We start from the raw sequence: 24840 nt of genomic DNA, 5'->3' as shown, positions 1-24840 counted from the left end.
TGTGGTTCTTCTTCCTGTGTGCATTACAGCCAGTGTTTATGTTCTTGTTTCTTTATGAAACCTGCACTCGCATTCCCCGTCTACATTAGGTACTCGACTAGTAGTTTTCGAGAAATGTCGCATCACATATGGATTAGAGAAGCCGATGGTTGCTCCGCCCCCAGACTAATAAAACATTCATACACCTTTCGGCGGTGAATATTTACATAGTAATGATTAATATCGGTTCTCGTATTTCTCTCCCTCTTTCTCTCGGAGGCGTAAATACGTTCCACTGAACGGACTGCCGAATGGAGTTCTCCCCCGATCCAGGATAGTCATTAATGACCCGTCATTAATTGTGGCCTTTTATGAACCATTTTCAACTTGGCTTCAGGTGCAGAAACGTGAAGAGCATGGAGGAAATGAGCGCAAAGTCACGTTTTGTTACGCCAATACACGTTCATGTCGGGGGTGGGGAAATATCAGTATAATCTACCAAATGTGATGTTTATTATCCCGATCTTATATATATCTTTATATCAGGGGTGTCAAACCCCGATGTACACAGAAAGATGTCTTTTCGGCACACTGACTTATGAAGGTCGGTGTTCCCTGCGACTGTGCGTGTAGCCTCGTGCTGCCATCTGCTGGCGTGCACGTAGCCTTTAAACCACTCTAAATCTTCACAGCTCGATGCAGTCAATGAAGCCGACGCCGAAACAAGGAAGTTGATCAACTGTAAGCATTTTTACAGCTATAAGAAGGAAATGTTAATGTAAGCTGTAGGAGCGTGTGAAATCACTGCTCTGCTGAAAAGTGAACTCGTCCGGATTTAGGGGATTTTCCAGACTCGTTTTCCCGAGCGTATAAATAGCTCTCCTTTTGTGACGCTTGTCTGCCGGTTTGTCTGCTTTGGTTCCCTGATGCCTGTTCAGTTCCTCTACGCACGTTTGCGTTGCTGTTTTTTTTTTTTTTTACCTTCTTGTGACGAAGCCCGAGTTTTTGCCTTTTTTGTTTATGTATCGAGGATTTATTTTTGGGTTTGGACTTTTTCCTCTGGGTTTTTGTGGAATTATGATAGCTTTATTCGTTTTTTCTTCACGTGCCTTGTTCTCTCAATAAAGATCAGACTTTTCTCCAGCCCCTTGTTTGTCTCTGCATGGGGGTTCACCTGCAGACAAAACTGTGCAGTACAAACAACAAGCGAAACGCAATTCTTTCAAAAATGTTTTTAATGCCACCGCAACAGAGGTACGTTTTTACACGTTTCTTCGTTCATTTGACTTTTTTTCAAACCCCACGCTCAGCATGAGAATTCGCGAACTCTCCATGATATTCTCAATAATTGGATTTTTGCGTATCGTTTAAACAACAATCGCGGTATAATTAGCTGTCGGAAAGTTCCGACACTGGAGACCTTTTCCAAAAAACTCCAAATCTTTATAGAAATGTCAGGACCATCGTTCCCTTTCATCAACTCCCTTTTCTCCTTCGATTAAGTTGTTTCTATAAACAAGCTAAAGCATTAGAACCTCATAGACCGGATATAATAACGGGTTTGGAGTAATATATGGGTGATACAGAAATCCGAACGAGAGGAAGGTTTTAGTCTTTCATACAGAATCGCAATCATTTCATAATAATCGACACGGTTATATTTTTCACTTTGAAGGCTTCTGGCGTGAATCTTTTTTTTTTTTTTTTGGGGGGATTAAAGCGTCGCACAGAATTCAGCTTCGGTGCACTTCGACACGCAGATTTGTGCGTTTGACCTGCCGGGTGACGGCTTTGAAGAGAGAGCGCATTTTCAAATGCAACACAAAAGATGGTGTTAATTTTATTAGCGGACGATTACAAAAACGGACTTCCTGACTAGACAGTAAATTATATAAATGGGAAATAAAATAAAAAAACAGGCGGCACCGAGACAAAACTGTAGCAAGTGGAGACACGTAGTGTAGACCCTGTAATTATCTTTTACTTCTGTGCTTTCATGGTTTGCGGTTGGCGACCGTTCGCTAGCCTCAAGGTTTAAAAGCCCTCGCTCAGATCAGCGTATGAATTTTAGAGCCGTTGATATTAGCATGACGTAGCGGCGTTAAAGCTCATAGTACCGGTTTTCTGACTTCTTTAGTCACGTATCTGTAGTTGGAATCACCTGCACTGGGATCGTGGATCGTTCGGGATTGCGCCCCCTGGCTCACATTGCAGGATATGGTTACAGGATCACATTTTCCTTTTACATATTTATACATACAAAAAAAGCCCATTGTTTTTTATTGTCTATTACAGACCTGGCATTTTACTTCATTGATTCCGTAGTAAAGGTGTAACAGTGACGCCTATTAATGAATGTGATTACATGGCTTTTATTTTGAAGGCCATTATTGTTTTTTGGGGGTTTTTTTGCTTATGAATGTCAGCGAATGTGTTGGACAGCTTCTCAAAAATTCGCTCTTAGCCCTCAAATACGTCATTTTTTTATTGATTTTTTTTAATCAGATTTTGAACTTTCCGACCCTCGATTCAAATCAGCCCCGAATTAAATCAAATCAGGGCTGAAACGATTCCTTGAGTAATTCGAATGCGAAAAATTCAATAATGCAAATTATTTGTATATCAACTTTAAACTTCAGGCCAACAACATGGTTACAGGTGGATGCACCAGAAATGTTGGATGTTTACCAGAAATAAAGTCGGAGTTATGAGGAATTAAGTCGGAATTGCAAAGGGAAAAAAAAAAGGATTCAGGCCGAAGAAAATGACAAAGTTTTCAACGTTTGGGATCATTTCACACGAAAACATAAAGAAAACATCATACAGTGCATTTTCTTTCATTTTTTTTTTTTTCCAACTCTTTTAAAAACTGTAATCTGAATTTTTTTATTTACGATTTCTTTTATTATATATTTGTATTTGCATTTTAATGTAATACGGCAATTAAACGGGTTTCGTTTTCACAGATATTCTTGTATGCAATTTAAGCAATAAAATACAAATTTTTCAAAAAAGGAAGCAAATCACTTTATTTTAAGAGACACGTCTTATTTTTTCCTGTATTTTAGTATCGCGCTTCTTATCCGATTACTCGATTAATCATTGGAATGATCGGTAGAATCCTCGATTGCTAAAATAATGAATAGCTGCAGCTCTAAATCAAATCTTGACCAAATTCAGTTGTTACACAAGAAGTTTTTGGGATTGGATATTTTAAGTAGGTGATACTATCAATCAATCAATCAATCAATCAATCAACTTATCAATCAGTCAATTAATCAATCAACCAATCAATCAGTTAATCAGTTTCTTAACCAATCAGTCGATTGATAAATTAATAGTGTCCTGTTTCTGCAATAGAATTTATGTCTGATTTTCCATTGAATCTACTGTAGATAAATTATACAGCCAGAACTATTGGGACACCCGACTTCTCCGGACACACGTGATTCCCCAAACCGTCACAATACAATTGTGTGGGATGTTTTTTTCGGATGCGGTAGCATTACGTTTTTCCTTCGGATGAACTACGAGACCCAAACCCGTCCCAGCATGACGATGTCAAAGTGCACAAAACCAGCTCGATGAAAATCTGCTTTATATGGGCTGGAGTGGAAGATCTCCTGCGTTCTAGATCTCTGACCCTCAACCCTATTCAACATGAATGAATTGGAAAGCTGACTGCAACTTCAGGCCTCCTCACCTCACCTACATCACTTTACTAACACCCTTATAGCTGAAAGATACTCGCACAAATATCCACAATATCTAGTAGAACATCTTCCCAGAAGGTTATTATAAGAGCAAATGGGGACTGTACGTAGAATGGGATGTTCTAAAAGTCCACAAACTTTGCTTGACTTAATCTTCTTACTCTGTACCTGTAATCAAACTAATAAAATGTCCAAGGTCAGAATCAGGTGTGTGTGTGTGTGTGAGAGAGACATCAGTTTAGATTTATGTCTCGGGTCTGCGCTCATGAGGTCAGTATTAATTTATTTTTTTTACTCCATCTGACCTTTGCGTATCCTTCACAGAATGCCAAGCAGGTAAACCTATTTTTCCACCTGCCCCAGAATCCTAACCATTTAATCGCTCCTTTATTCACTCGCTCGCTCCGAATCGTTTCATTTCATTCGCTTTTCCCACTTAAGCCCGGGCGCGAGCCGTTTCTCCACATTGCTATTCATTCGTTTTCAGTGCGCCGCCAATTGGCACGGGCTCGACCTGCCTTTCTTTCTCTTATTGATCGTTTACTGAAGAACCATCCTGATCCCCCGCCTGCCCTCCACCTTCATCTTCACCTCCTTTAACCTTTTAACTGCTCTCTTTCTCTCAACGAATCTCTCGTTGTACCTCTGTTTGTTTGCGCCTGCGGGTCACGTGGCTTTATATCCCTTATATGCCTTAATATGGCTTAATATGATCAGCTCCTTTGGTCTGATCATATTAGAAAATTAAGGGTTTTTTTAGGGTTTAAAGGGTGAATCATGAGACCTGAACATCCTGCACACACACAAAAGAAGAGCATGTGATTGATTCCATTCCATTCTGCTGTTTCTCTTTGTTCTCCCTCTTCATTATCACCATTGCTCGTTTTGTTTTTGTTTAGTTTTTTTTAGGGATGCACCGAAATAAAAATTCTTGGGCGAAACCGAAAAAGAGAAAAGCAAGGCCGAAAAAAACGAAAACCGAAACACCGAAAGAAATTATGCCAATTATTATTACCGTTGCATTTATGGCTATGACTGTGTACTAACCTTACTAAAATCGAAGCATTTTAATTGCATACATTAATATTAAAGTTTCAAAGGATAAATCAATTACAAATTATGAAAATATTTATTTATAGCACATTGCAATAATGCACAGGATAAAATAAATAAAAAGTCAAACAATGTCTGTCGTGAAACTAATTGCTGAAATATCTGCAGTTATATGCTTATGAACGTGAGTTGCAACAACATCAAACAGCTCAGGTAAACACACCTGCCGCGTTCCTCTCATATTCAGCATAGCGATCGGGATGTTTGGATTTTAGGTGATAAATTAAACCCGACGTGGAGAAAGTCTTTGCAGACGCGCCCCCTCTTGAAACTTCGGCATTACATGTTTTGCAAATCGCTAATCGTGGGTCTTTCCTTAGATATACTGAAATACGTCCACACCGCAGACATGGTTCTTCAGACATGCACGTGCAGGCAGCGGTTTCTGTTTGCGTCATCACAACAAACTGTTTCGGCCGAAAATTTTCGGTGCATCCCTAGTTTTTTTTCTACCTGCTTTACCGAAGAAACCTTTAGGGCGAAAATGTTTCCTGAAATTGTGGTCAATGAGCGATTCGTTCGTTGTGAAAGAGTCTTTAATGTGAGTCCGAAGAACGCGTCGTGTCAAACGGCGATAAAGGATTCCAACTGCTGAAGAGTCCTGGGTCTTCTTTGGCATATTTTTTATTTCAGGATGCACCAAATATTTTCGAATTGATGAAAGCGTAGCAGCTATGAAGCCATGCTGTTGTCACAGATGCAGCACGTGGTTTAGCATTGGGGTTCAGCATTCTTCATCTTCCTCCTGTTACTCTTCTTTAATTTCCTCTTCTTTCTCTTTTTCTCCTCTTCTTTCTCTTCTGGATATAAAAGCTAGTAAAAATTAAGGTTTCGAATGAAGAATGGAGAACATAAAGTTGCTTTTTTTCCAGTACAAAAAAAAAGACAAATATTTGGTACAAAATGTTTATAATTTTGATATTCAGCTTCCAAAATTAGCATTTACTATTTCTTTTATTATAATTTTTTTTTATAAAAAAATATACATACATATACATTTTTCTTTTTATTCATTGAATTGTTTTGACACAGGTTTGAAAGTTTCTATTTTTAACCTACAAACCTTTCCCCCCCAAAATGCCCCAGCGCTTTTAAAGTGTGCAGTAATTTTATTCTGATTCCTATTAATTTTTTTTTCTTCTTTTTTTTTTTTAATACATCAGACTGCTTTTATTTATGAAGCTTTCGATTGATTTGTTTCATTATTCATGAATGAATTCATATTAAACATCGATTTGGCTGCGTAGTCATGTGAGCCCTGTGTTTTTTCCCCACACACACACACACACACACACACACACACACACACACACACACACACACAAATAATCGATAGCAAACAAACAGAGGTGAGGGGTCACATCGATTCCCATGGCTGGATGCTCAGTATAGAGAGATAAGATTTCTCTTTAAATCTCATTCTGTCAATTCACTAATACAAAATTCCAGCACTGTGTGTGTGTGTGTGTGTGTGTGTGTGTGTGTGTGTGTGTGGCGTTCACACAGCTATATTTCCGACGCTCCGTGTGACAGCCGTATAGGAGTGTGTGCGAGCTCAGTGTTTGCCAGCGATGCAGTGCGAAATGCGCAATGCAGCGATGAAATGTCCGGCCTGCCAGCTGGGGTGAGTCACCTGAGTCACCTGTTCTTTATTCACGCCGAACTGCACGGCCTGAGTGAGAGCCGGCAATCAAATCAGTGACCTCAGTGACCTGATTATTGTGATAATAATATCAATATTATTACAGATAACAATGTTAATCGTTTCCTCCTTGTCTTTCGGCTGCTCCCTTTAGGGGTCGCCACAGCGTGTCATCCGTCCCCGTAACAACCCCCCCCCCTGTCTTACACATCTGCCTCCTTCCAATTAAACCACCTGCATGTCTTCATCATCATGAAAGTAATAATAATAATAATACTTGGGGTCAAAAGCTGCACGGTTTCTGTTGAACGCATGATTAAATATCCCATCAGTCCATTTGTTTTCTGTAGAAAGCGCTGATATACAGCACTGTATGAACACAGGTATTGGGAAACTTTTCCTGACCACATGTGGTTCTTTCTCAGACTGTTGTTATAATAGTAGATGGAGATAAAAAATTGAAAATGGAATGAGGAAAAAAAAAATCTGATCCTCAGGCGTCCACAAACATTTGCCTATTTTGCACGTATACCATATTCGGTCTGAATACTCGACTGCGATTGGACAGACGGTGCGTATCGAACGCGCAGGTCAGTTTAATCGGCGTTCCGAATGAACGCGTTACAATATTAATAGTGGTAACCATAGCAACATGCAGCTGGAGTTTCATAGCGTGACAGATGTGGCGAACATTTCCTAATGACTTTATTGTGAAGGGGGTTCATGTGGTTTTGGATAATTGGGTAGAGGCACGAGATGAATTTGATGAACAGGAGAAGAAAAGGTTCAAACGAGAAATGGAATGAAAAGCGGCACCAGGAGTTAACACCAGCAGCTGCGTTAGTACTATAGATATGCCTCTCTCTCTCTCTCTCTCGCTCTCTCTCTCTCTCTCTCTCTCTCTCTCTCTCTCTCTCTCTCTCTCTCTCTCTCTCTCTCTCTCTCATATTCCTCTCTCTCTCTCTCTCTCGCTCTCTCTCTCTCTCTCTCTCTCATATTCCCTCTCTCTCTCTCTCTCTCTCATATTCCTCTCTCTCTCTCTCTCTCTCTCTCTCATATTCCCTCTCTCTCTCTCTCTCTCTCTCTCTCTCTCTCTCTCTCTCTCTCTCTCTCATATTCCCTCTCTCTCTCTCTCTCTCTCTCTCTCTCTCTCTCTCTCTCTCTCTCATATTCCCTCTCTTTCTCTCTCCCTCTCTCTCTCTCATATTCTCTCTCTCTCTCTCTCTCTCTCTCTCTCTCTCTCTCTCTCTCCCTCTCTTTCTCTCTCCCTCTCTATCTCTCTCTCTCTCTTTCTCTCTCTCTCTCTCTCTCTCATATTCCCTCCCTCTCTCCCCCCCCCTCTTTCTATCTTTCTCTCTCTCTCTCTCTCTCTCTTTTTTTCTCTCTCTCTCGCTCTCTCTCTCTCTCTCTCTCTCTCTCTCTCTCTCTCTCTCTCTCAAATATTTAATTTAATAAATGTAACTGTATTGCACTCCTTTATCCATGTTTGATTCTGTTTAGCTTGTCTCTCTCTCTCTCTCTCTCTCTCTCTCTCTCTCTCTCTCTCTCTCTCTCTCTCTCTTTTATTGGCAAAAATTTTACATTTTGAAATATACGTTAAAGAAACCGAACAAAGCAACATTACACTGTAATTTACAGTAATGTGTTTAACTGCATTTAGTAGAAGCATCAGATCAGAGCAGATTCAGTGCTTTTGAGTGAAATCCTGCAATTCTTCATAGAGACGTCACCGTTTGCAGGCGATCACTACGCAAACGCTGCACGTTCTCTTGAGACTTTAGCTCCGCCCACAGAATGCCTCCAGGAGAACTCTCTCTTAGAAATCTGATTGGACTAAAACCCCTTTGGCGATATGAAGGATGCGATGCTACTTTACCGGAACTGCATGTCCTTTTTAAATGTAAGATCAAAGGGGTTAAAATTAGCGCTTATTAATGTTACGTTGATATTTATTTTTTTCCGATGACCGCACACCTCTTTAATCACAGTTCATTACACTGCTGTATGTGTTTCAGCATGAAAATGGAAATCATTTTTTTCCAAATAATTCTAAGACGAATTGGCCGCCAAGCAGCCCGGTTTGTGCTTCAGCGTTTTCTTGCTGGAACATCGTGTTGCACTCGTTCTATCGCTCTGAAACTCTGAAATCGGAGATAATCCACTGCGCTTATCGATTGCGTCAGGAGGATTAATAGGGATTAGTACAATCCATGATCTCTCCGACTTCCCTTCCAGTCTCGAACACACATGCACACACTCTTTCAAAACAAATAGTTTTGTTTTGTTTCTTGTAATAATTTTTTACATTATTGTTAACCAACCCGCTATGATTAAAAGTCCCGAGCTCGGAATTCGCTCCGCACACCAGCGTAAACCGAACCCATGTACCTGGATTTTGTCGATCGGAGGACTTCCGCTGTGATGCGCTAACTTTTAACTTTGTACGCCTTCCACCCCACAGCTGTTAGTCAGCCTACATCTCAATAATACACACGATGTATATTTATAGCTTGCTGGAGCTGGTGGTATATAATAATGGGCTTGCATAAGCAGCGTGGTATGTTTTTTTCTTTTTTGTGTGTGTGTTCGATTGTTTCGATTTCTGCACCGCTCCAGGTGAGGATGGAGTTATATCATCGGAAAGTTCGAAATCTTTGACGAGGTTCCAGTGCAACTCGAGAGAGATTTATTCCTGTTTATATCATTTTGTTTTTTTATTATTAATTAATTAATCACAGGATGACAGGATGTTGACGTAAGTAGGGTGGAAATTTCCGGGTAAATTTCCCAAAGGTTTTTATGCGAACGTCATCTGGGGAAATTGGGAAATATTCCAAGTTGGAAACTTACCAGGAATTTATTATAAATTTGGGGAAATTTGTTTAAAATGTACTATTTACCATTTGGTAATAATCTGACATGCATGCAAACTAATACAGATTTAAAGTTTAGATTTTTTATTTAATTGTTAGTATCACTTTGTTGCACAGTAGCTCACACACACAGCACAAAGTTTTGTGTAATATTTGCGGGGGGTTATTTGGACGTTATTTTGTGTGCAGGATTCAAGAAATGATGTATAATGGATGAATGCACGGTGCATGTTGGGGGCGTGGCCTCAATAACCCTTGTGAGTGCTTGTGAGTTAATTCCTATTAAGTCCCGTTCTTAATTTCCAGTTTAAAATATTCCTGGAATTTTGAATTGGACAGTGTGGGAAAATAATGCTAATTAGGCATGAGCCAAAAAAAAAAAACCCATTTAAACAACAGATTCCCGCTTTGATTTCTCCAAAAGTATTTGGACACCCAACTTTTCCGGCCATATGTGGTTCTTCACTGAACTGTTACCACAAAGTCGTAACTTTACACTCATATCATGGCATGTGATATAAGTAGATTGTACTTCGTAGAAGAAAAAAGTCGGACAGATGGGACACACCCGCACTTCAGTCCCCATTTCATTCTGTTTCCTGTTATCACTTATACTATAGCAGCTATAAACGGCCTTTCCCTTTCCCTCCTTCTAATGAAGCTCAATAAAATTTAACTCAGACATGCAGAATGTCTCGTCATATGACCGAGGGCATAGAAAGCACAACCTTCACAAGCCTTATCTGTTCTGAACAGACTTATCTGTTTGATTCACCAGAGCAGCAACTAGAAATTGTAGCAATTTTCTCGTGGGATCCATTAACGTTCTGATTGGCACGTTTTTAAAGTGATATCTGTCAAACAAAAACTCTGTGAACGCTCTGTTGCCATAGAAACGAGTGCATTACAGCTGTTTGAATCAGCACCTTCTGTCCAATCAGACCGATCTATAGACTTACATTCTGAAAAACGAAAGCGCACGCATTACATTTAATTGAAATCTGCATGTTGAGTAAAAGAAAGAAAAAAAATTCAAAGGCATCTGATTGTTTGTTTGTTTGTTTTTTTTTATAAAAGAGAATAAACACACAGGGAAAAAACAAAACGGTAAAAGAGGTCAAACATTATTTTTGACAGCTTGCATCATCACTCCGTTTCAAGTACCCACTTTTCCTCCCACGTAGCTCACGCTCGGGTTCCACGTGTACGGTGTGGTTTGCGCTCGCATGATAAAACTAATACGCCATGACTCCAGGACGCGAAATGGAATACCGGAATAGATAAATACTTTAATACCGGAACAGTGTTTTCGCCAATTTTGCGTTCAATTGAGTACGAATGCATTTCAGAAGCCATTACGGGTGTAATGTTCCCAGAAATGTGGACTGACCTGACACCTAACACATATTACACCCCCCACCCGCCCCCCCACACACACATTTTGGCCATTCAGATTAGATCCAGCTCAGATCATTGCCCATTGTGTTCCGCTTCCTACACAACTTTGAGAACTTTGAGAGGATTATTTTAAACTCATGGATGCTACTGTAAGGAGATGATCGCCGTTATTTGCTGATGTTCTGACTGAACCGTGTTGGTAACTGTTGTAGCCGTAGACAGTCTGGACGTCTGAACTTTGCCAGTCGCTATACAGCTGATCTGTCATTACTGACGTCTCGTTTGTCCTTCAAGGCTTCGTTAATTGTTGTCACTGAAGCAATGGAGTCCATCGTTTCAAATCTCTGCTGCCTGCTACGGCCTTAGGGAGCGATTCGCTTGATAAAGGACTTTATTTTTATTATATAAATCGGAAAAATCCATAAGAGGTGTTTATTTATTTGTCCTGGCAGAGCTTGTGCCAACTCGCCCCCATAGAGGGAAGCAAATCTACTCGGCGGTTCTTCTGAACTATTTATTTATTAATTTATAGATTATTTTTTTTTATCTTAAGATATGACATTCAATATCCTGATAGGTGTGGCTTCTGGCAGTATTCCCACCACCCCCATAAATATACAGGGAACTTAAAAGTGTTGCAGGGGTTTTTTTTGTTTGTTTGTTTTTATTAACAACATCTCAGTGCAGTTAATTCATCAGTGCATTTTTTTAATCAGTGCTGCTAACGAGGCCACTTATTATTACGCAGGCGCATCTGGACACACCGAACCGCGTGTGGACGTTCTGCTCCTGTGTGAGAGAACAGTACTGTCTCATACCAGCAGGTGGCAGTACGCTGTATTCGGCATCCAAACATGAAAAACATCCCATTTTCAATGATGTTTTCTAAATTGCAAAGACGAGCAAAAAGGACTCTGTGTTCTGTTTTTTTTTTTTTTTTTTTCTCATTCGCTAAGCTAATTAGCTGATCGGAGTTTGATTCCGCTAAGTCCTTATGCTTTTTTTGTAATCTGGCCTTATATATTTTATTGGTTAAATATGGTGTTAATGTTGGAGAGAAAATGTGATTAAGGTTTTGGAACTGTATTGTTAGCGATCCTTTAACCAGATGTAGTTTAGGCTACAGGTAGACAAAGGAACCAAATCCTGGTACTAAATGCACTGATTGAAGAGTCTTGTGTTGTTTATTAAATGTGTAATTTAAGCAATTTTCTGTATGTTATTAACGGTTAGATTTTATGATATGAAGTGGGGAACTAAGATGTCCTGAATCTGAAAATCCACATCCACACCAAATGATGTTCTGGAGGTTCAGAAGCTGCTGAGACCACAGTAGCAGAAAACAACATGAAACGGATTCAAAGCCGAGTCACGAGGGTGATTAGATCAGAACTACGCCTTTTTTTAATTAGCGTCCATCATCAGATCATCTGATCCTTTTTCCCAGCCCTGATGAATCTACATCGGGTTTCACTCGGGGTTTTACAGCAGGGTTTAGAGATTGACCTTCTGAGATGAGAGGAGTTTTTTCTAGTACAGTTAAGCTTCTTGTATTGCGTTTATCGCAGAGTTCTGTGAACCGAATCAATGGCGAGCAAGGACGCTTTGAGGAAAAGTTTGGGCTTGCGGTATTAATGTAAACCCAAATCGATCCAAACTTCTTTTTTTCCTTCTGTTTATCATTAGAGGTTTTCAGGGCTGTCAAAAAGTTAAACTGAACAAAGGCTCAGTAATGCAGAGAGACTCCTCAGCTCTCCTCACTATTCTCAGGAAGAGTCCGTGCCTGTTCTTGGTCTTCGCAGGACCTTCGCTGACGAGGAGAATTCTTTCAAATATCCGGGCGTCTTTTTGGTTCTGCACATGTACAGAGGTTACATCTGCTCCCAACCTGAGCACAAAAAAAACCATTTGATAAAAAAGATCTAAAAGAAACAGTATGTTGAAAGAAGCTTCTCATAACACAAAGTTCTGACCTTCCTACATGACAACAGTCTGAAGTGCACAGCTGAGACGACACTGGAGTGGCTCAGGGACAACTCTGTCCCAGTCAGAGCCCTGACTTGAACCCTGTTGAGAGCTAAAATTGGCTGTTCACTGATGGTCCCATCCAACCTGATCCAGCTGTAGAGGATTTGCATGAAGAATGGCAGAAAATCCATCCAATCCAGGTGTGCAGGGCTTGTCGCCTCATTATTTTTCAGCATTTGTTTGTTTGAAGTTTTCTCTGTTTCAGCGCGACACTACCCCTGTGTACAAAGCCGGCTCCATGAACATCTGCTTTACATGGGTCGGAGTGGATCCAAGTGTGTGTGTCTGTCTGTACAAGATCTCCTGCTATAGAGCTCTGACCTCAACCCTACTCGATGTCATTCTCTTGCTCTATTGCCAACATGTGTCTGTTTTTGGTCGTGTCCACGCTAAAACGTTTTCGGGTTTAAATTTTCGTTTTCAGTTGCAACCTTTTCTGTACGTTTTGGTTTTTAGTCCACACCAGTCCGGAAAACGCAGCTTTCTGAAGGCGCCCTCCAAAGTGGATACAGTTGCGGTGTGTACAGCGGAAATCGATCGTCGCGACTACGAACACTAAATAAATGGCAGGCAGAAACGGAAAAAAAAATTTTTCGCTCGTGCGCAGGACGTTTCGTTGTGGATGAGCAACTTCGGGGAAACGACTCAAAAACCGAAAGCGAGAAGCGTTTTAAAACGAAAAACCGTTTTCAAATGTACTCTGATTGGTGTAGCTTTTCTTGCCTTTTCTCTCTCTTCTTTCCTTCTAACTCTGTCTGGATGTTTCTTTTTCTTTCTCAATTTGGTTTGTCCGTGAGCATTGCACGAGTAAGAAAATGGTGGATCTTTCGAATAAATGCTGGAGTTACTCTCTCTCTCTCTCTCTCTCTCTCTCTCTCTCTCTCTCTCTCTCTCTCTCTCTCTCTCTCTCTCTCTCTCTCTCTCTCTCTCAGTGCTGTATGAGATTAAATGCCCTGCTGAAATATACAAACAGAGTCCCTGAGTGTTCTCTCTCTCTCTCTCTCTCTTTCTCTCTCTGAGAGATAAGTTGCCCCCGAACTTGTGAACAGCAGTTTATATTGAAGTGAAATGAGGTCGTAGCAGCCAGGTTTCATCATCCTGTTAGAAATGTCACTTTGGGGCATTATGGGTAATTTCTATTTCAGCGAGGATAGATGCCGGCGTAGCGTGGCGGCCGCACTGAAGGAATTGAGCGAGAGAAACCGATTGTGTCAGCATATGAAAATGCTGGGAAAAAAAGTTAGTCCAGTTTTCTCCTGGGTCCGAATAATAATGAGGAAATTAACACTATTAAATAATGCAGCAGGAGCAGCCGTGATCAATCCAGGCTTCAGATTTCACACTGGACTCCGTGTTTGCCAGTTTGGATGGGTTTTTTGTTAGTTTTTTTTATTGGTTAATAATTGAAGCGTTATTTCATCGTAAAATACCTTAAATTGTCAGAGAAAGATAAAAAAAAAAAGAGCTTTGCATTAGTGGTAAACAAATGTGTGTGTATATATATATATATAAATGAATCTATTCCAAATAGCACCATTGAACATGTTGGGGTCAAAAGTATTGGGACATCCGTTCTTTCAGCCATATCTATGACGATCTGCTTTACATGGGATGGAGTGGAAGATCACCTGCTATAGAGCTCCAACCCTATTGAACACATTTGGAGTCAATGTGAACGCTGACTGCACCTCAGGCCTCCTCACCCTCTCACCTACATCAGTACACCCGACTTTACTAACACCCTTGTGGCTGATCTCCATAAAAACTAGTGGAACATCTCGCCAAAAAAGTGGAGGTTATTATAAGAGCAAATGCAGACTAAATGTGGCTTTAACATTCATCACCACACCTTCTATGTACATTTTGTTCCCAAAGGACATGTCTTAATTAAAGCAGATGTGTCTGGGTGCCAGAGCAAAACCATAATATACATTAATTTATTCTCCTGAAAGTTTCTCCACATCTGGAAAATTAACGTTTTTGATCAAAATATTTCATCTTCATCTTTTTTTCCCCTTTCCTGCAGTTTTATCTGAGTTCCATGTGCTACAGAAACGACTTCATCACTTCTGCCTGCTGCTGTGACCTCTCCATCCATCTCTCCATCCACCTGTCTATCCATCTCTCCTTTTATCATCTCTCCATCCAATTCTTTATCCCCTTGTTCATTCACTTCTCCATTAATTTCCATCATCCCTCTATCTATTTCTTGATCCACATGTCCATCCACTTCTCCCTTTATCTCCATCATCTCTCCATCCATTTCCCTATTCATCTGTCTTTCAATCTCTCCATACATCTCTCAATTATCTCTCCATCCACTTTCCATCATCACTTCATCTATCTCTCTATCAATTCCACTCACCCTCACCATCCATCTCTTTTTCACTTGCATCTTCACACACACTCTTTCTCTCTCCGTATCACTTTCTTACCGTCTGCCTGTATCACTCTCTCCTTGTCTTTATACAAATAACGCTCTCTTTTTCCATCTCTCTATTTGTGTATCCACACCATCTGATTTTCTTTTTATCACTGTCAACCATTTTTCTACAAATAACTGTCTTTTTGTCGTCTTACATTTGTTCTTCGTTTTGAGGTCTTTCTTTCTTTCTTTCTTTCTTTCTTTCTTTCTTTCTTTCTTTCTTTCTTTCTTTCTTTCTTTCTTTCTTATTTGTTGTTCTCTTTCTTTCTTCCTTTTTCCCCCAGCTATTTTTAGGACACCAAATTGATTTAATAATTGTTTTGGGAAAACAGGTGTGTGTGTGTGTGTGTGTGTGTGTGTGTGTGTGTGTGTGTGTGTGTGTGTGTGTGTGTGTGTGTGTGTGGTGGTGATGTACAGAGTAGAAAACACAGCAGAAGAAAGACAGATGATGGCAATGGCCCGTGCTGATGTGGGATATTCTGTATTTCTGTATGGTGGAGCTGAAGGCTGACCTGTGCTCCTGTTCACTTCAGTAATTGTAGAGATAAAGAACCTCCTCATGATTTTCATACCTCTGCCGCTGCTGCTGCTGTTTCTCTACAGATCCTTCTAGAAGACACCAGCATTACAGCATTAACATCAGAGCTGCCAGGTTCAATCCTCTCATCTCACAGGTAAACCTGTCCCAGCTGATAGAGCAAAGAGATGACGGGTCTCACACGTGTCGCGTTAATGTATTCATAACAGCAGCATGCTTAATTTTTCTTTAGACGTCCGTGTCACGTGAAACATGGCTGCACTGAGCGGAGACAATTTCGGAGAAGGTTCTGCTCCTCCTCAGATTAAACGTCCGGCTGTAAGTACATCAATTTCAGTTCACATAAACCATATGTGCACACACACACACACACACACACACACACACACACACACACACACACACACACACACACACACAAATTGACAATGTTTCAATGGTAAAACAGTTTTGCATTTCCATCAAAGACATCTGATTAAATACGTTTTATCATGTAGTCACAGGAAATTGAATATACACACGAAATACATGCCTTGAGATCGGACACCACAGACACCAATGACACCAAAAAAAGCAGATTTTTCATTTATACATTACACATTTATTTAACAGAGGTCGTGTGTAACGAACACAAAACCAAGATTATTTTCCTTTTTTTTCTTTAATCGTCGGACTGTTTGGAGAGGGGAACTAAAGCTGGAAGTGACGACCTAAAGAAGGTCTGAGTAATTGGCAAACATTTCATACACGATCGTAGCCAAGCTTTCGAATCTAAAGACCGTTTGTCGAGAGAATCCGATCAATCCGCTACTGCTAATCTAATTAAGCCGGCTAATAAATGGACTAATGGCTTCCAATTAGCGCAACAGAAATACATTGGAAAGGGGTGTGTTCAGATTTCGGGATCAGGAAAACTAATATCTCTGGCCGTTGTCACGAAATCCGATTTCAGAGAATTAACCCTCAGTGTTGACTTTAATAATGATAATAGTATTATCATTATCATTTTCACTGGAATGGATTACGCAGAAAACCACAGGACTAAATCTCCCATCTGCTCCTGCATGTCACATGATCTAGTCACATGTCACTAAACACTAACCCTCAAATCACATTGGTCATTGTGCTACAGCTTCGTGTCAATGTAAATTTTGTGTTATATTTCATTGTGTGTGTGTGTAAATTTTTTACCTTGTTACATCACAATGGTTGAGAGTTTTATCGTAGGCCACTGATCTCTTGTCCTGCGTGTGTTTGTGTTTGCAGTTTGTCCTATTAGACGTTTATTATAATAAATACACACCAGGTCATAGTGAGAGATTTAGGGTCCATCTCAACAAACACCCAGTGTTGTGTATCACACGTGTGCGTTTGCTTCACTGTTCTGAGCAATTATTTACTAACGCAAATCTCTTGTTAGAGTTGACCACAGGTATGTCGGAAATCTGGTTCTGCCAGCGTTTTGTGTCAACTTCCATCAGAATACTTTATTGATCCCACAGGGAAATTGTTGGGTTGCAGTTGCTTGCAGTGCAAATAAAGTGAAATAAAATCAAATATATAAAATGTAAAATCAAATTTACATAATAAATGATATGTCAAGTATAAATGCTGTACAATCAATGAATTTGCTATCTTAAAATTTTTAATAATTATATATTCAATATTTTTTTTTGTGGTGATTCAACATTAATTAGCAGACCCCCTGCAGTACTGTTGCAGACCCCCGGGTAAAGATCCATGTCTCTTTTCATCCATGAATCAGTGATTAGACATTTTTTTTGTTTGATTGTGTCGTATTTACTGTGCATCGTCATTGACCTTTGATTTGTTTGCTGCTTTTATAAAAAAGTGTCTCGACAGCGACTAACCAATCAGAGTTTACCAGTGAACTTCCTTATCCAGACTTAAATTCATCTCATTGTGGTTGGGATTTGAACTCATGACCTTCAAAACCGAAATCCAGTGCCTCAAACACTGCATTAATGCTGCCTAAATAATGGCGACTAATTGGTAACATTGTTTTCGTCCTGCTAAACAGATAAAACAAGATGTTTTTTAATAAAGTTTTAAAGTTTTCTTTTATTACAGAGCAGTTATAATTCAACAAATCCCTCACTGTGACGGTGATTTCATATTCCTTTGTCATTGTGTTTGACGCCTGAAAGAGCAATCTAACAGAACATCATTAAAAAAAAAATTGCAGTGGCGAGAGATATTAAAAGAATTAACCTGGGTCCCATAGATCCTCATGCATTATGCAGGCTTTTTGAATAATTGAATACCCTGATTGGAATTTCCCACACAGATTATCTGAAATGGCGTAACTCTGTCAACTCCAGAGACGTCCCCGAAACGATAAATCAGCCTTGTCGTCTCCGAGCCAGCGTCGTCTCCGTCTGCACCCTAATGTGGAGATCGATATCAGCTTGAATCGATGTCATCCTGAATAAAAATTTGGCCCAGGAAATGCGGCCTTCTCCCAGCATGAGACGACTCTTCATCCGAGGCAAATTTCTTCCGATACGGTATCATCACGAGCGGGATGAGGAACGAGGAATGAGCAAACGTCGCCGAAACAGATACGGGCGACAGAGGAAGCGAAATGAAAGTCCTTGTGCTTCAGTAAAGATTACTGTCCGCTTATTGCAATTATTGATGCGTGAAAGGTTCTAGTACATGTTTCTAAATTAGTGAGGTGTGGCCTCTGTTAATCTTAGTGAAGGAGGTGTGGCCTCTTTTAATCTCAGTGAAGGAGGTGTGGCCTTTGTTAATCACAGTGAAGGAGGTGTGGCCTCTTTTAATCTCAGTGAAGGGGTGTGGCCTCTTTTAATCTCAGTAAAGGAGGTGTGGCCTCTGTTAGTCTCGATGTGGGAGGTGTGGCCTCTGTTAGTCTCGATGAAGGAGGTTTGGCTTATGTTATTTTTAGTGAAGCAGGTGTGGCCTCTTAGTCTCGGTGAAGGAGGTGTGGCCTATGTTAGTCTTGGTAAAGAAGGTGTGGCCTATGTTAGTCTCAGTGAAGGAGGTGTGGCCTCTGTTAGTTGCAGTGAAGCAGGTGTGGTCTCTGTTAGTCTCGGTGAAGGTGTGGCCTATGCTAGTCTCAGTGAAGGAGGTGTTACCTCTTTTTGGTACATAAGATGTGTCACTGTGCTGAGTGTTTTTAAATCGCAGTTGAAAACTGATTTATTCTTACAAGCTTTTAACACGTAGCCCCTGATTCAACTGCTATTTTATGTACATTGTGTTCTTATAGTTTATTGTCTATTGTTGTTTTACTGGAAAGTTCCATGTGCTCCTTTTGGTTGCTGTAAGGCACTCTATAAATACAATTTGATTAGATTTTGTCTCAGTGAAGGAGGTGGGAACTCTCGTCTCAGTGAAGAAGGTGTGGCCTCTTTTGGTTATTAAAACAGGTGTGGCCATAGTCATATCGTTTATAAACAGTTATAACCTCTAGCATGTTGCTTCTTTACTCTAAATGTAGTTTGTATACACTGGATTATTGCTCATGTTTTTGAGATGTGGTTGTTTTTTCTGAAGTGGAAACGAGCAGCACTTCATGGCACAAGGTTTTGACTGTTTTCGTTAATATTTTCAGTGTCGCGTTCAGTGTGTAAAGTCATCACAGTTTTCCATCACACACAGACATTTGGCACACAGACTGTTCTGATTCAGGGCCAGAGACGAGTCTCTGATTGGTGTGTGTGTGTGTGTGTGTGTGTGTGTGTGTGTGTGTGTACAGTTATCCTGGGGAGTGAAGATCAGGAAGAAGCTGAAGGCTCCATTTCTTGGCAAATTCAGGCCGCTGGTGGGACAGTGCTGCCATCAGTGCACCCCCGAGAGTGTGGTGAGTGTGTCTGTGGTTGTTTGTCTTTTCTAAAAGCCAAAGGACTATTGATTACAAGTGCATTACGCCGCCACGGTGCGGCTTGATTATTCCGGCCGAAGGTTTTATGACGAGTCTTCAAGGGACGATCTGGCGGCGATTTTGAGCACAGTTCTAAGTGAGAGCAGCAGTTACAGGAGTATTGAGGGGCAGCCGGTGGGGGGGTTAGAAATCATGCACTGTTCCACTCGAGCATGAAGCAGCGCATGACTAAGCTCAGTTCGAAGAGCTTCAAATCCCAACGCAAGCATCGCATATGTACCGCTGGGACCTGTAGGTAATGGAGCTGGAATGAGGTGGTTATCAGTTCAAATCTCCAGGTGCGCGAGCAGGTGGGGGATCTGTCTCGGGCAGCCTCAGCTTTTTAGATCGGTCCCCAGAAAAACAGCTGGTCCCTCCGCTTTCTCCCAAACACACGTTTTTCTGCCAAATACTGTATTAATATCGTGTCTCGATTCTGTCTCTCAGGGACAGAAACTGTTCCAGAACATTCCCTGGCTCGGCTTCCAGAACCTTCTGTACATTAAGGAGACGCACACCAGGTAAGATCAACGAACGAGCATCAGAAATCATGCTGTAACTGTTCTTGTGATCGTTTTATATTTTCCCAAAATCAACACAAATCCAGCTCCATGATGTGCTTTACATTTGCATGGGTTGGAATGGAAGATCTTGAGTGACCTATTGGGATGAATGTGAATGCTGACTGCACCCCAGGTCTCCTCACCTCACCTACATCAGTACCTGACTTTACTAACACCCTTGTAGCTGATTAAATGAGCACAAATCTCCATAAAAATGCAGTGGAGCATCTTCCCAGAAGAGTGGAGGAAATTACAAGAGCAAAGGAGGAATGTGGGAAAAACTTACCAATCTTTTAGTCCATATAATGTATCAGTGAGTCCCACATATATAGTCCTTCATTGGTTCAGCAGGTACCACAGGATGCATCAGTCATTCATTAAAAAAAAAAAAAAACATAACATACACTATAATTGTTTTTCTCATTTTCACAGTTATAAAAAAGAAACGCAATTTCTCGTCGCTTTGATCAAATCGCAAACAATTTGGTGCATTCATTTAATTGATGATGTACAATTGTCTGCTGTTTCCTACATTATTATTAGTTTGTCATGCAGATCAAAATATATTCTACCAGTTCTCACCTGTATAATTTTAACCCCCAAACATCTCGCATCAGTTCAAAGCAAAAGTCATCAAATGGAAAATGGTTAAATCAATTGTCAGAATTTGTCAAGTGTAAAATTGTGCAGACGAATCTTGAATGTCACTAATGAAGGCGAGTGAACGGCATCAAGATCAACCAAAGATCAACAAGTTATCTAAAACAGATCAAAAGTGAAACTCTCGAACCTTAAATTGGCCACTCGTGAACCTAAAACCATTTCCTGGATAAACAACCAGGAAATGACAATAACAATAACAAGTACATTTGTGGTGTTAAAATTCATAAAAGCCAAATTCAGAATCCTTGTGCATTTTCAATCCAAACGGTAGTTTAGATCAGGAAACACTGACGCACAACGCCACTAAACATTTTGACGATCTTTTCCATTTGTAAACAATGACGAAATGACTTCTGATGTCACAGAGACGATCAGTGACACAAAAACGTACTTTTAAGGGATGAACTAATGCACTTCGCCAAATATTAAGAAGGATTCGAGAAATGCTCCGCAGCAACTGGGAAAAAGCGTAACATAAAACAAACTTTTGTTGGAAATGTCGCCTACGAATTCTTCCCAGACTCATCCCTCCGGTAGCAGCTTGGGTCGGAGTGGAGCGTTTGTCATGCAGACGCACACGCCGACTTCATCCACTCCATTAAAGGAGATTAATACGATTTAACTGCCTCGCATCTGGAACCGAGAGACGAGAGCCTCTTTTTTTTTTTTTCTTGCCGGATGTTTAATTTCTTCTCTGTTTCATTTCCCCTCTTTCGCTCTTCTCAAAACTGAAGAACTTTTCATTTATTTTTCACCTCGGCCCCTCACGTTCTTCACAAGCTTCTCTTCAAACACTTCATTTCTCACCCGGATTCATTTCCACGCCACTTTTGAGACGCTCTCCTTAAACTTCCTGTCCGGGCTGCTGATGTGATCTGACTTCAGAGGGGCTAATAAAACCTGCGACAGACAGAACGGCTCCCGAGCACAGTCATTGATTTGACCAGTGTCTAGAAATGTACTGGTTTCTCATAAAAAATCATATTGTCTGTCTCCATTTGGTCTTCTGTGTGTGAAGGCCACAGCATCTCCTTTTTATGGGCACGAAACCAAATGCATTGAGGTCGTACGGATGTGCCGCATCGTGGTCAGTCAAACAAACTGCATTGACGCTTCTCCCCAAGGGAACGATTAGAGATGAAAAAAACATGGCGAGCATAAAAAAATGCCCCCTCTACCGTTTGCTGTTTTTTTTTTATTTGGTTAGATGTTCTGATGAGTGTGTATTTGCATTGTAGGTACAGAGGATGGCTGGTAAGGAGAGTGTGTTGTGTGCTGTTTATCTGCAGTCGTAATGTCGACTCCGGGCCTGTAGGAGACAGACTGCTACGGATCTGCAGCACAGACAGGTACAGACACGAATTTGTTTCCGCTTCTGCTTTCGCACAGCGTAAACACGTTTGCATCAAACGGCAGACTCAGAAATTGTTAAACAGTACGAGGACAGAAGGAGAATAAATTAAACGATGAACAAAAACGGCTCAGCAAACGACACAAAACGGCATTTAAACACACACGAATTAAACAAGGAAATTGAGCCACCTGTTAATGAGGCAGCACCTGGACCAATGTGGAGTTATTCCCGTGAATTAACGGCCTCATATGAGGATGGGTTCCCCTTTGAGTCTGGTTCCTCTCAAGGTTTCTTCCTCATATCATCTAAGGGAGTTTTTCCTTGCCACTGTCGCCACGGCTTGCTCATCAGGGACAAACGCACACCATTCACCTTCACTGTTGTTTTCTGTAAAGCTGCTTTGAGACAATGTCTGTTGTGAAAAGCGCTATACAAATAAACTTGACTTGACTTGACTTGACCTCATACTCCCAAACCGGTGTGAGCCGGTTTACGTTTCTTGGTTGACTAGCGCGCTGTAAACTCCAGCTAATCACACTGTGCAGGAAGGGGATTTTCCTGCCAAATTGATATTGGCATCACCAAGCAACGCGACTAAAAAAAATAAAAGATTAGGAATCTAAAATCCAAGTCGCACGTTAGGGAGGGTGAGATTCACCAAATCACATCGGCGTAAGAGTGAACGATGTTGTGAGTCGATTAAAAAGAAAAAGTGTGAGTTGGTAATAAGTTGGCATTTGTATCACGGCGCATCGTTTTGAACATATTCGCATTTGTAAAAACCTTTTGTATAATTACTAGTGGATGCACTTCAATTTTATTATTCAGAAAGTGACCAATAATTTGAGACCATTATTTGATATGTAGATTGATTGTCCTTTGATGTACTTTGCACAAAATTGAAAATAAATTTCTCGTCGCTAAACTGTTACCTGGAGCGCGTTCTCTCTCAGCACTGCTGCTGCTACGTAAATATGACGTACCACAACACTACGGAGACCGAGGCGTGTCCTGAGAGTCACATAGAATACAGATTAACATGGCAGAGGTAGAGCTGTAACTTCCTGCAAATAGTACAAAGAACATTCGGGTTTCGTTTAGTTAAAAAAACTTTTTAAAATATTCAAAGCGTTCTGTTGAACTTTTACTCCAAAAACATCATTTAGCCGCCTCTGTCTTACTTGCGATCACACATAACGCTCTCAACAAGATTCCTAAAACATGTTCGTTGACTCAGCGAAACGATTGAAACGATGCGATCTCTGCATTTCTTCAAATCCTCGTGCATATTTAAAATCGCTGACTCGCTGATGCATATTTTTCAAATTATTTGTTACTTTTTCTATGGTGCTGGAAGGTCTGCTTTTGCTAACATTTCTACAAAACATTCCTGGCAGGTATCAGTCAGGCAGGTCTGAGTCAAGTGGGCGTCCCAATGTGGTGTGTTTGTTCGCTGAGGAAAAAAAAAAGAAAGCTGTAGCGAATGGAACATTCTGGACCTTTTATGTGCCATTGCTGTTTTTATTTTCCTCCCAATAGCTCAGTTTAAGCTCAGTTTTCCCGTGGCGTCTCCTCTTCTCCTTTCTTTTTTTAACGTCAGCACTGATTTAATTCTTAACATTGTAGTAACCTTTGAAAAATATATTCTTCCTCTGCAGCGCTTCTTCTTTCTTCCGAGGACAGAAACTGAGCTTTCGAGACACCGAATGCGTTTGTGATGCTGAGCAGGAAACAATGTGGGCTTTGTGTGCAGAACAGGCTGCTGTCCTGTGACTCTGTGTGTGTGTGTGTGTGTGTGTGTGTGTGTGTGTGTGTGTGGTATACACAGGGTGAAACAGGTTCTGACTCCACAGAGCAGTGTGAAAGAGTGTGGAGAAGAAGCCAGCAGGATTCTGAGCCTCACTGAGACATTTCAGTCTGCAACCCTGATTCGGTCTGAACATCCAATCATCTTTCAACCATAATAATAATGATTATTAACTCCATACAGCATACATCATATCTCTCTCTCTCTCTCTCTCTCTCTCTCTCTCGCTCTCTCTCTCTCTCTCTCGCTCTCTCTCTCTCTCTTTCTCTTTCTCTTTCTTTCTCTTCCTGCACTTTCTCTCTTTCATTCTGTGAATTTTCCAAACATGCAGGTTTTCCATAAGACAAATATTTTTGTCTTATGGACAAAAAATTCTTTTTTGATTTAACATCAGATTTAACTTTATATTATTTTTATATATATATATATATATATATATATATATATATATATATATATATATATATATATATATATAAATTATTTTAAATCCACTTGAACTGGAATTGTTTAGTTTTAGTGTAAATTATTTTTATAAATATTCATAATTTCATAAATATCATCACCCTGTCATTATTATAACATGTGATGCAGCTCAGTTCAGGACTGTAATCTGATGCTTTAGCTACAGCTACTCTACAGGTCACTCTGTAGGTATCCAGTTATTAACTGTTACCTCAGGTCTCATTTGGATAGGGTATCCTGTAAGACCACCAAATTATATATATATATATATATATATATATATATATATATATATATACATACACAGTGCAACCTCGATACTCGCAGAGGTTACGTTCCCTGACCCCTCGCAAGTAACAAAAAATTTTTCTT

General features: G+C 40.4%; 1 protein-coding gene across 3 annotated transcripts in view; it reads left to right on the top strand.

Moving 5' to 3' along the window:
- Positions 1 to 24840, top strand: part of gpat2 (glycerol-3-phosphate acyltransferase 2, mitochondrial) — a 129869-nt gene that overhangs the window by 74130 nt on the left and 30899 nt on the right. Inside the window, exons 3-8 of one of the 3 annotated variants that reach the window (XM_083554134.1) lie at positions 15775 to 15845; positions 15942 to 16027; positions 19452 to 19556; positions 20064 to 20137; positions 22081 to 22191; positions 24025 to 24129. In XM_083554134.1, the coding sequence (XP_083410260.1) occupies positions 15962 to 16027; positions 19452 to 19556; positions 20064 to 20137; positions 22081 to 22191; positions 24025 to 24129 (461 nt within the window). In that variant the 5' untranslated portion in view covers positions 15775 to 15845; positions 15942 to 15961. The remainder of the gene's footprint in view (positions 1 to 15774; positions 15846 to 15941; positions 16028 to 19451; positions 19557 to 20063; positions 20138 to 22080; positions 22192 to 24024; positions 24130 to 24840) is intronic. The other 2 variants (XM_083554135.1, XM_083554136.1) reach the window with 2 other exon arrangements.

Source organism: Silurus aristotelis, assembly GCF_946808225.1.
Source record: "Silurus aristotelis genome assembly, chromosome: 11".
In the NCBI taxonomy this organism is placed as follows: domain Eukaryota; kingdom Metazoa; phylum Chordata; class Actinopteri; order Siluriformes; family Siluridae; genus Silurus; species Silurus aristotelis.
This window is presented reverse-complemented; position numbering and strand designations above follow the sequence as displayed.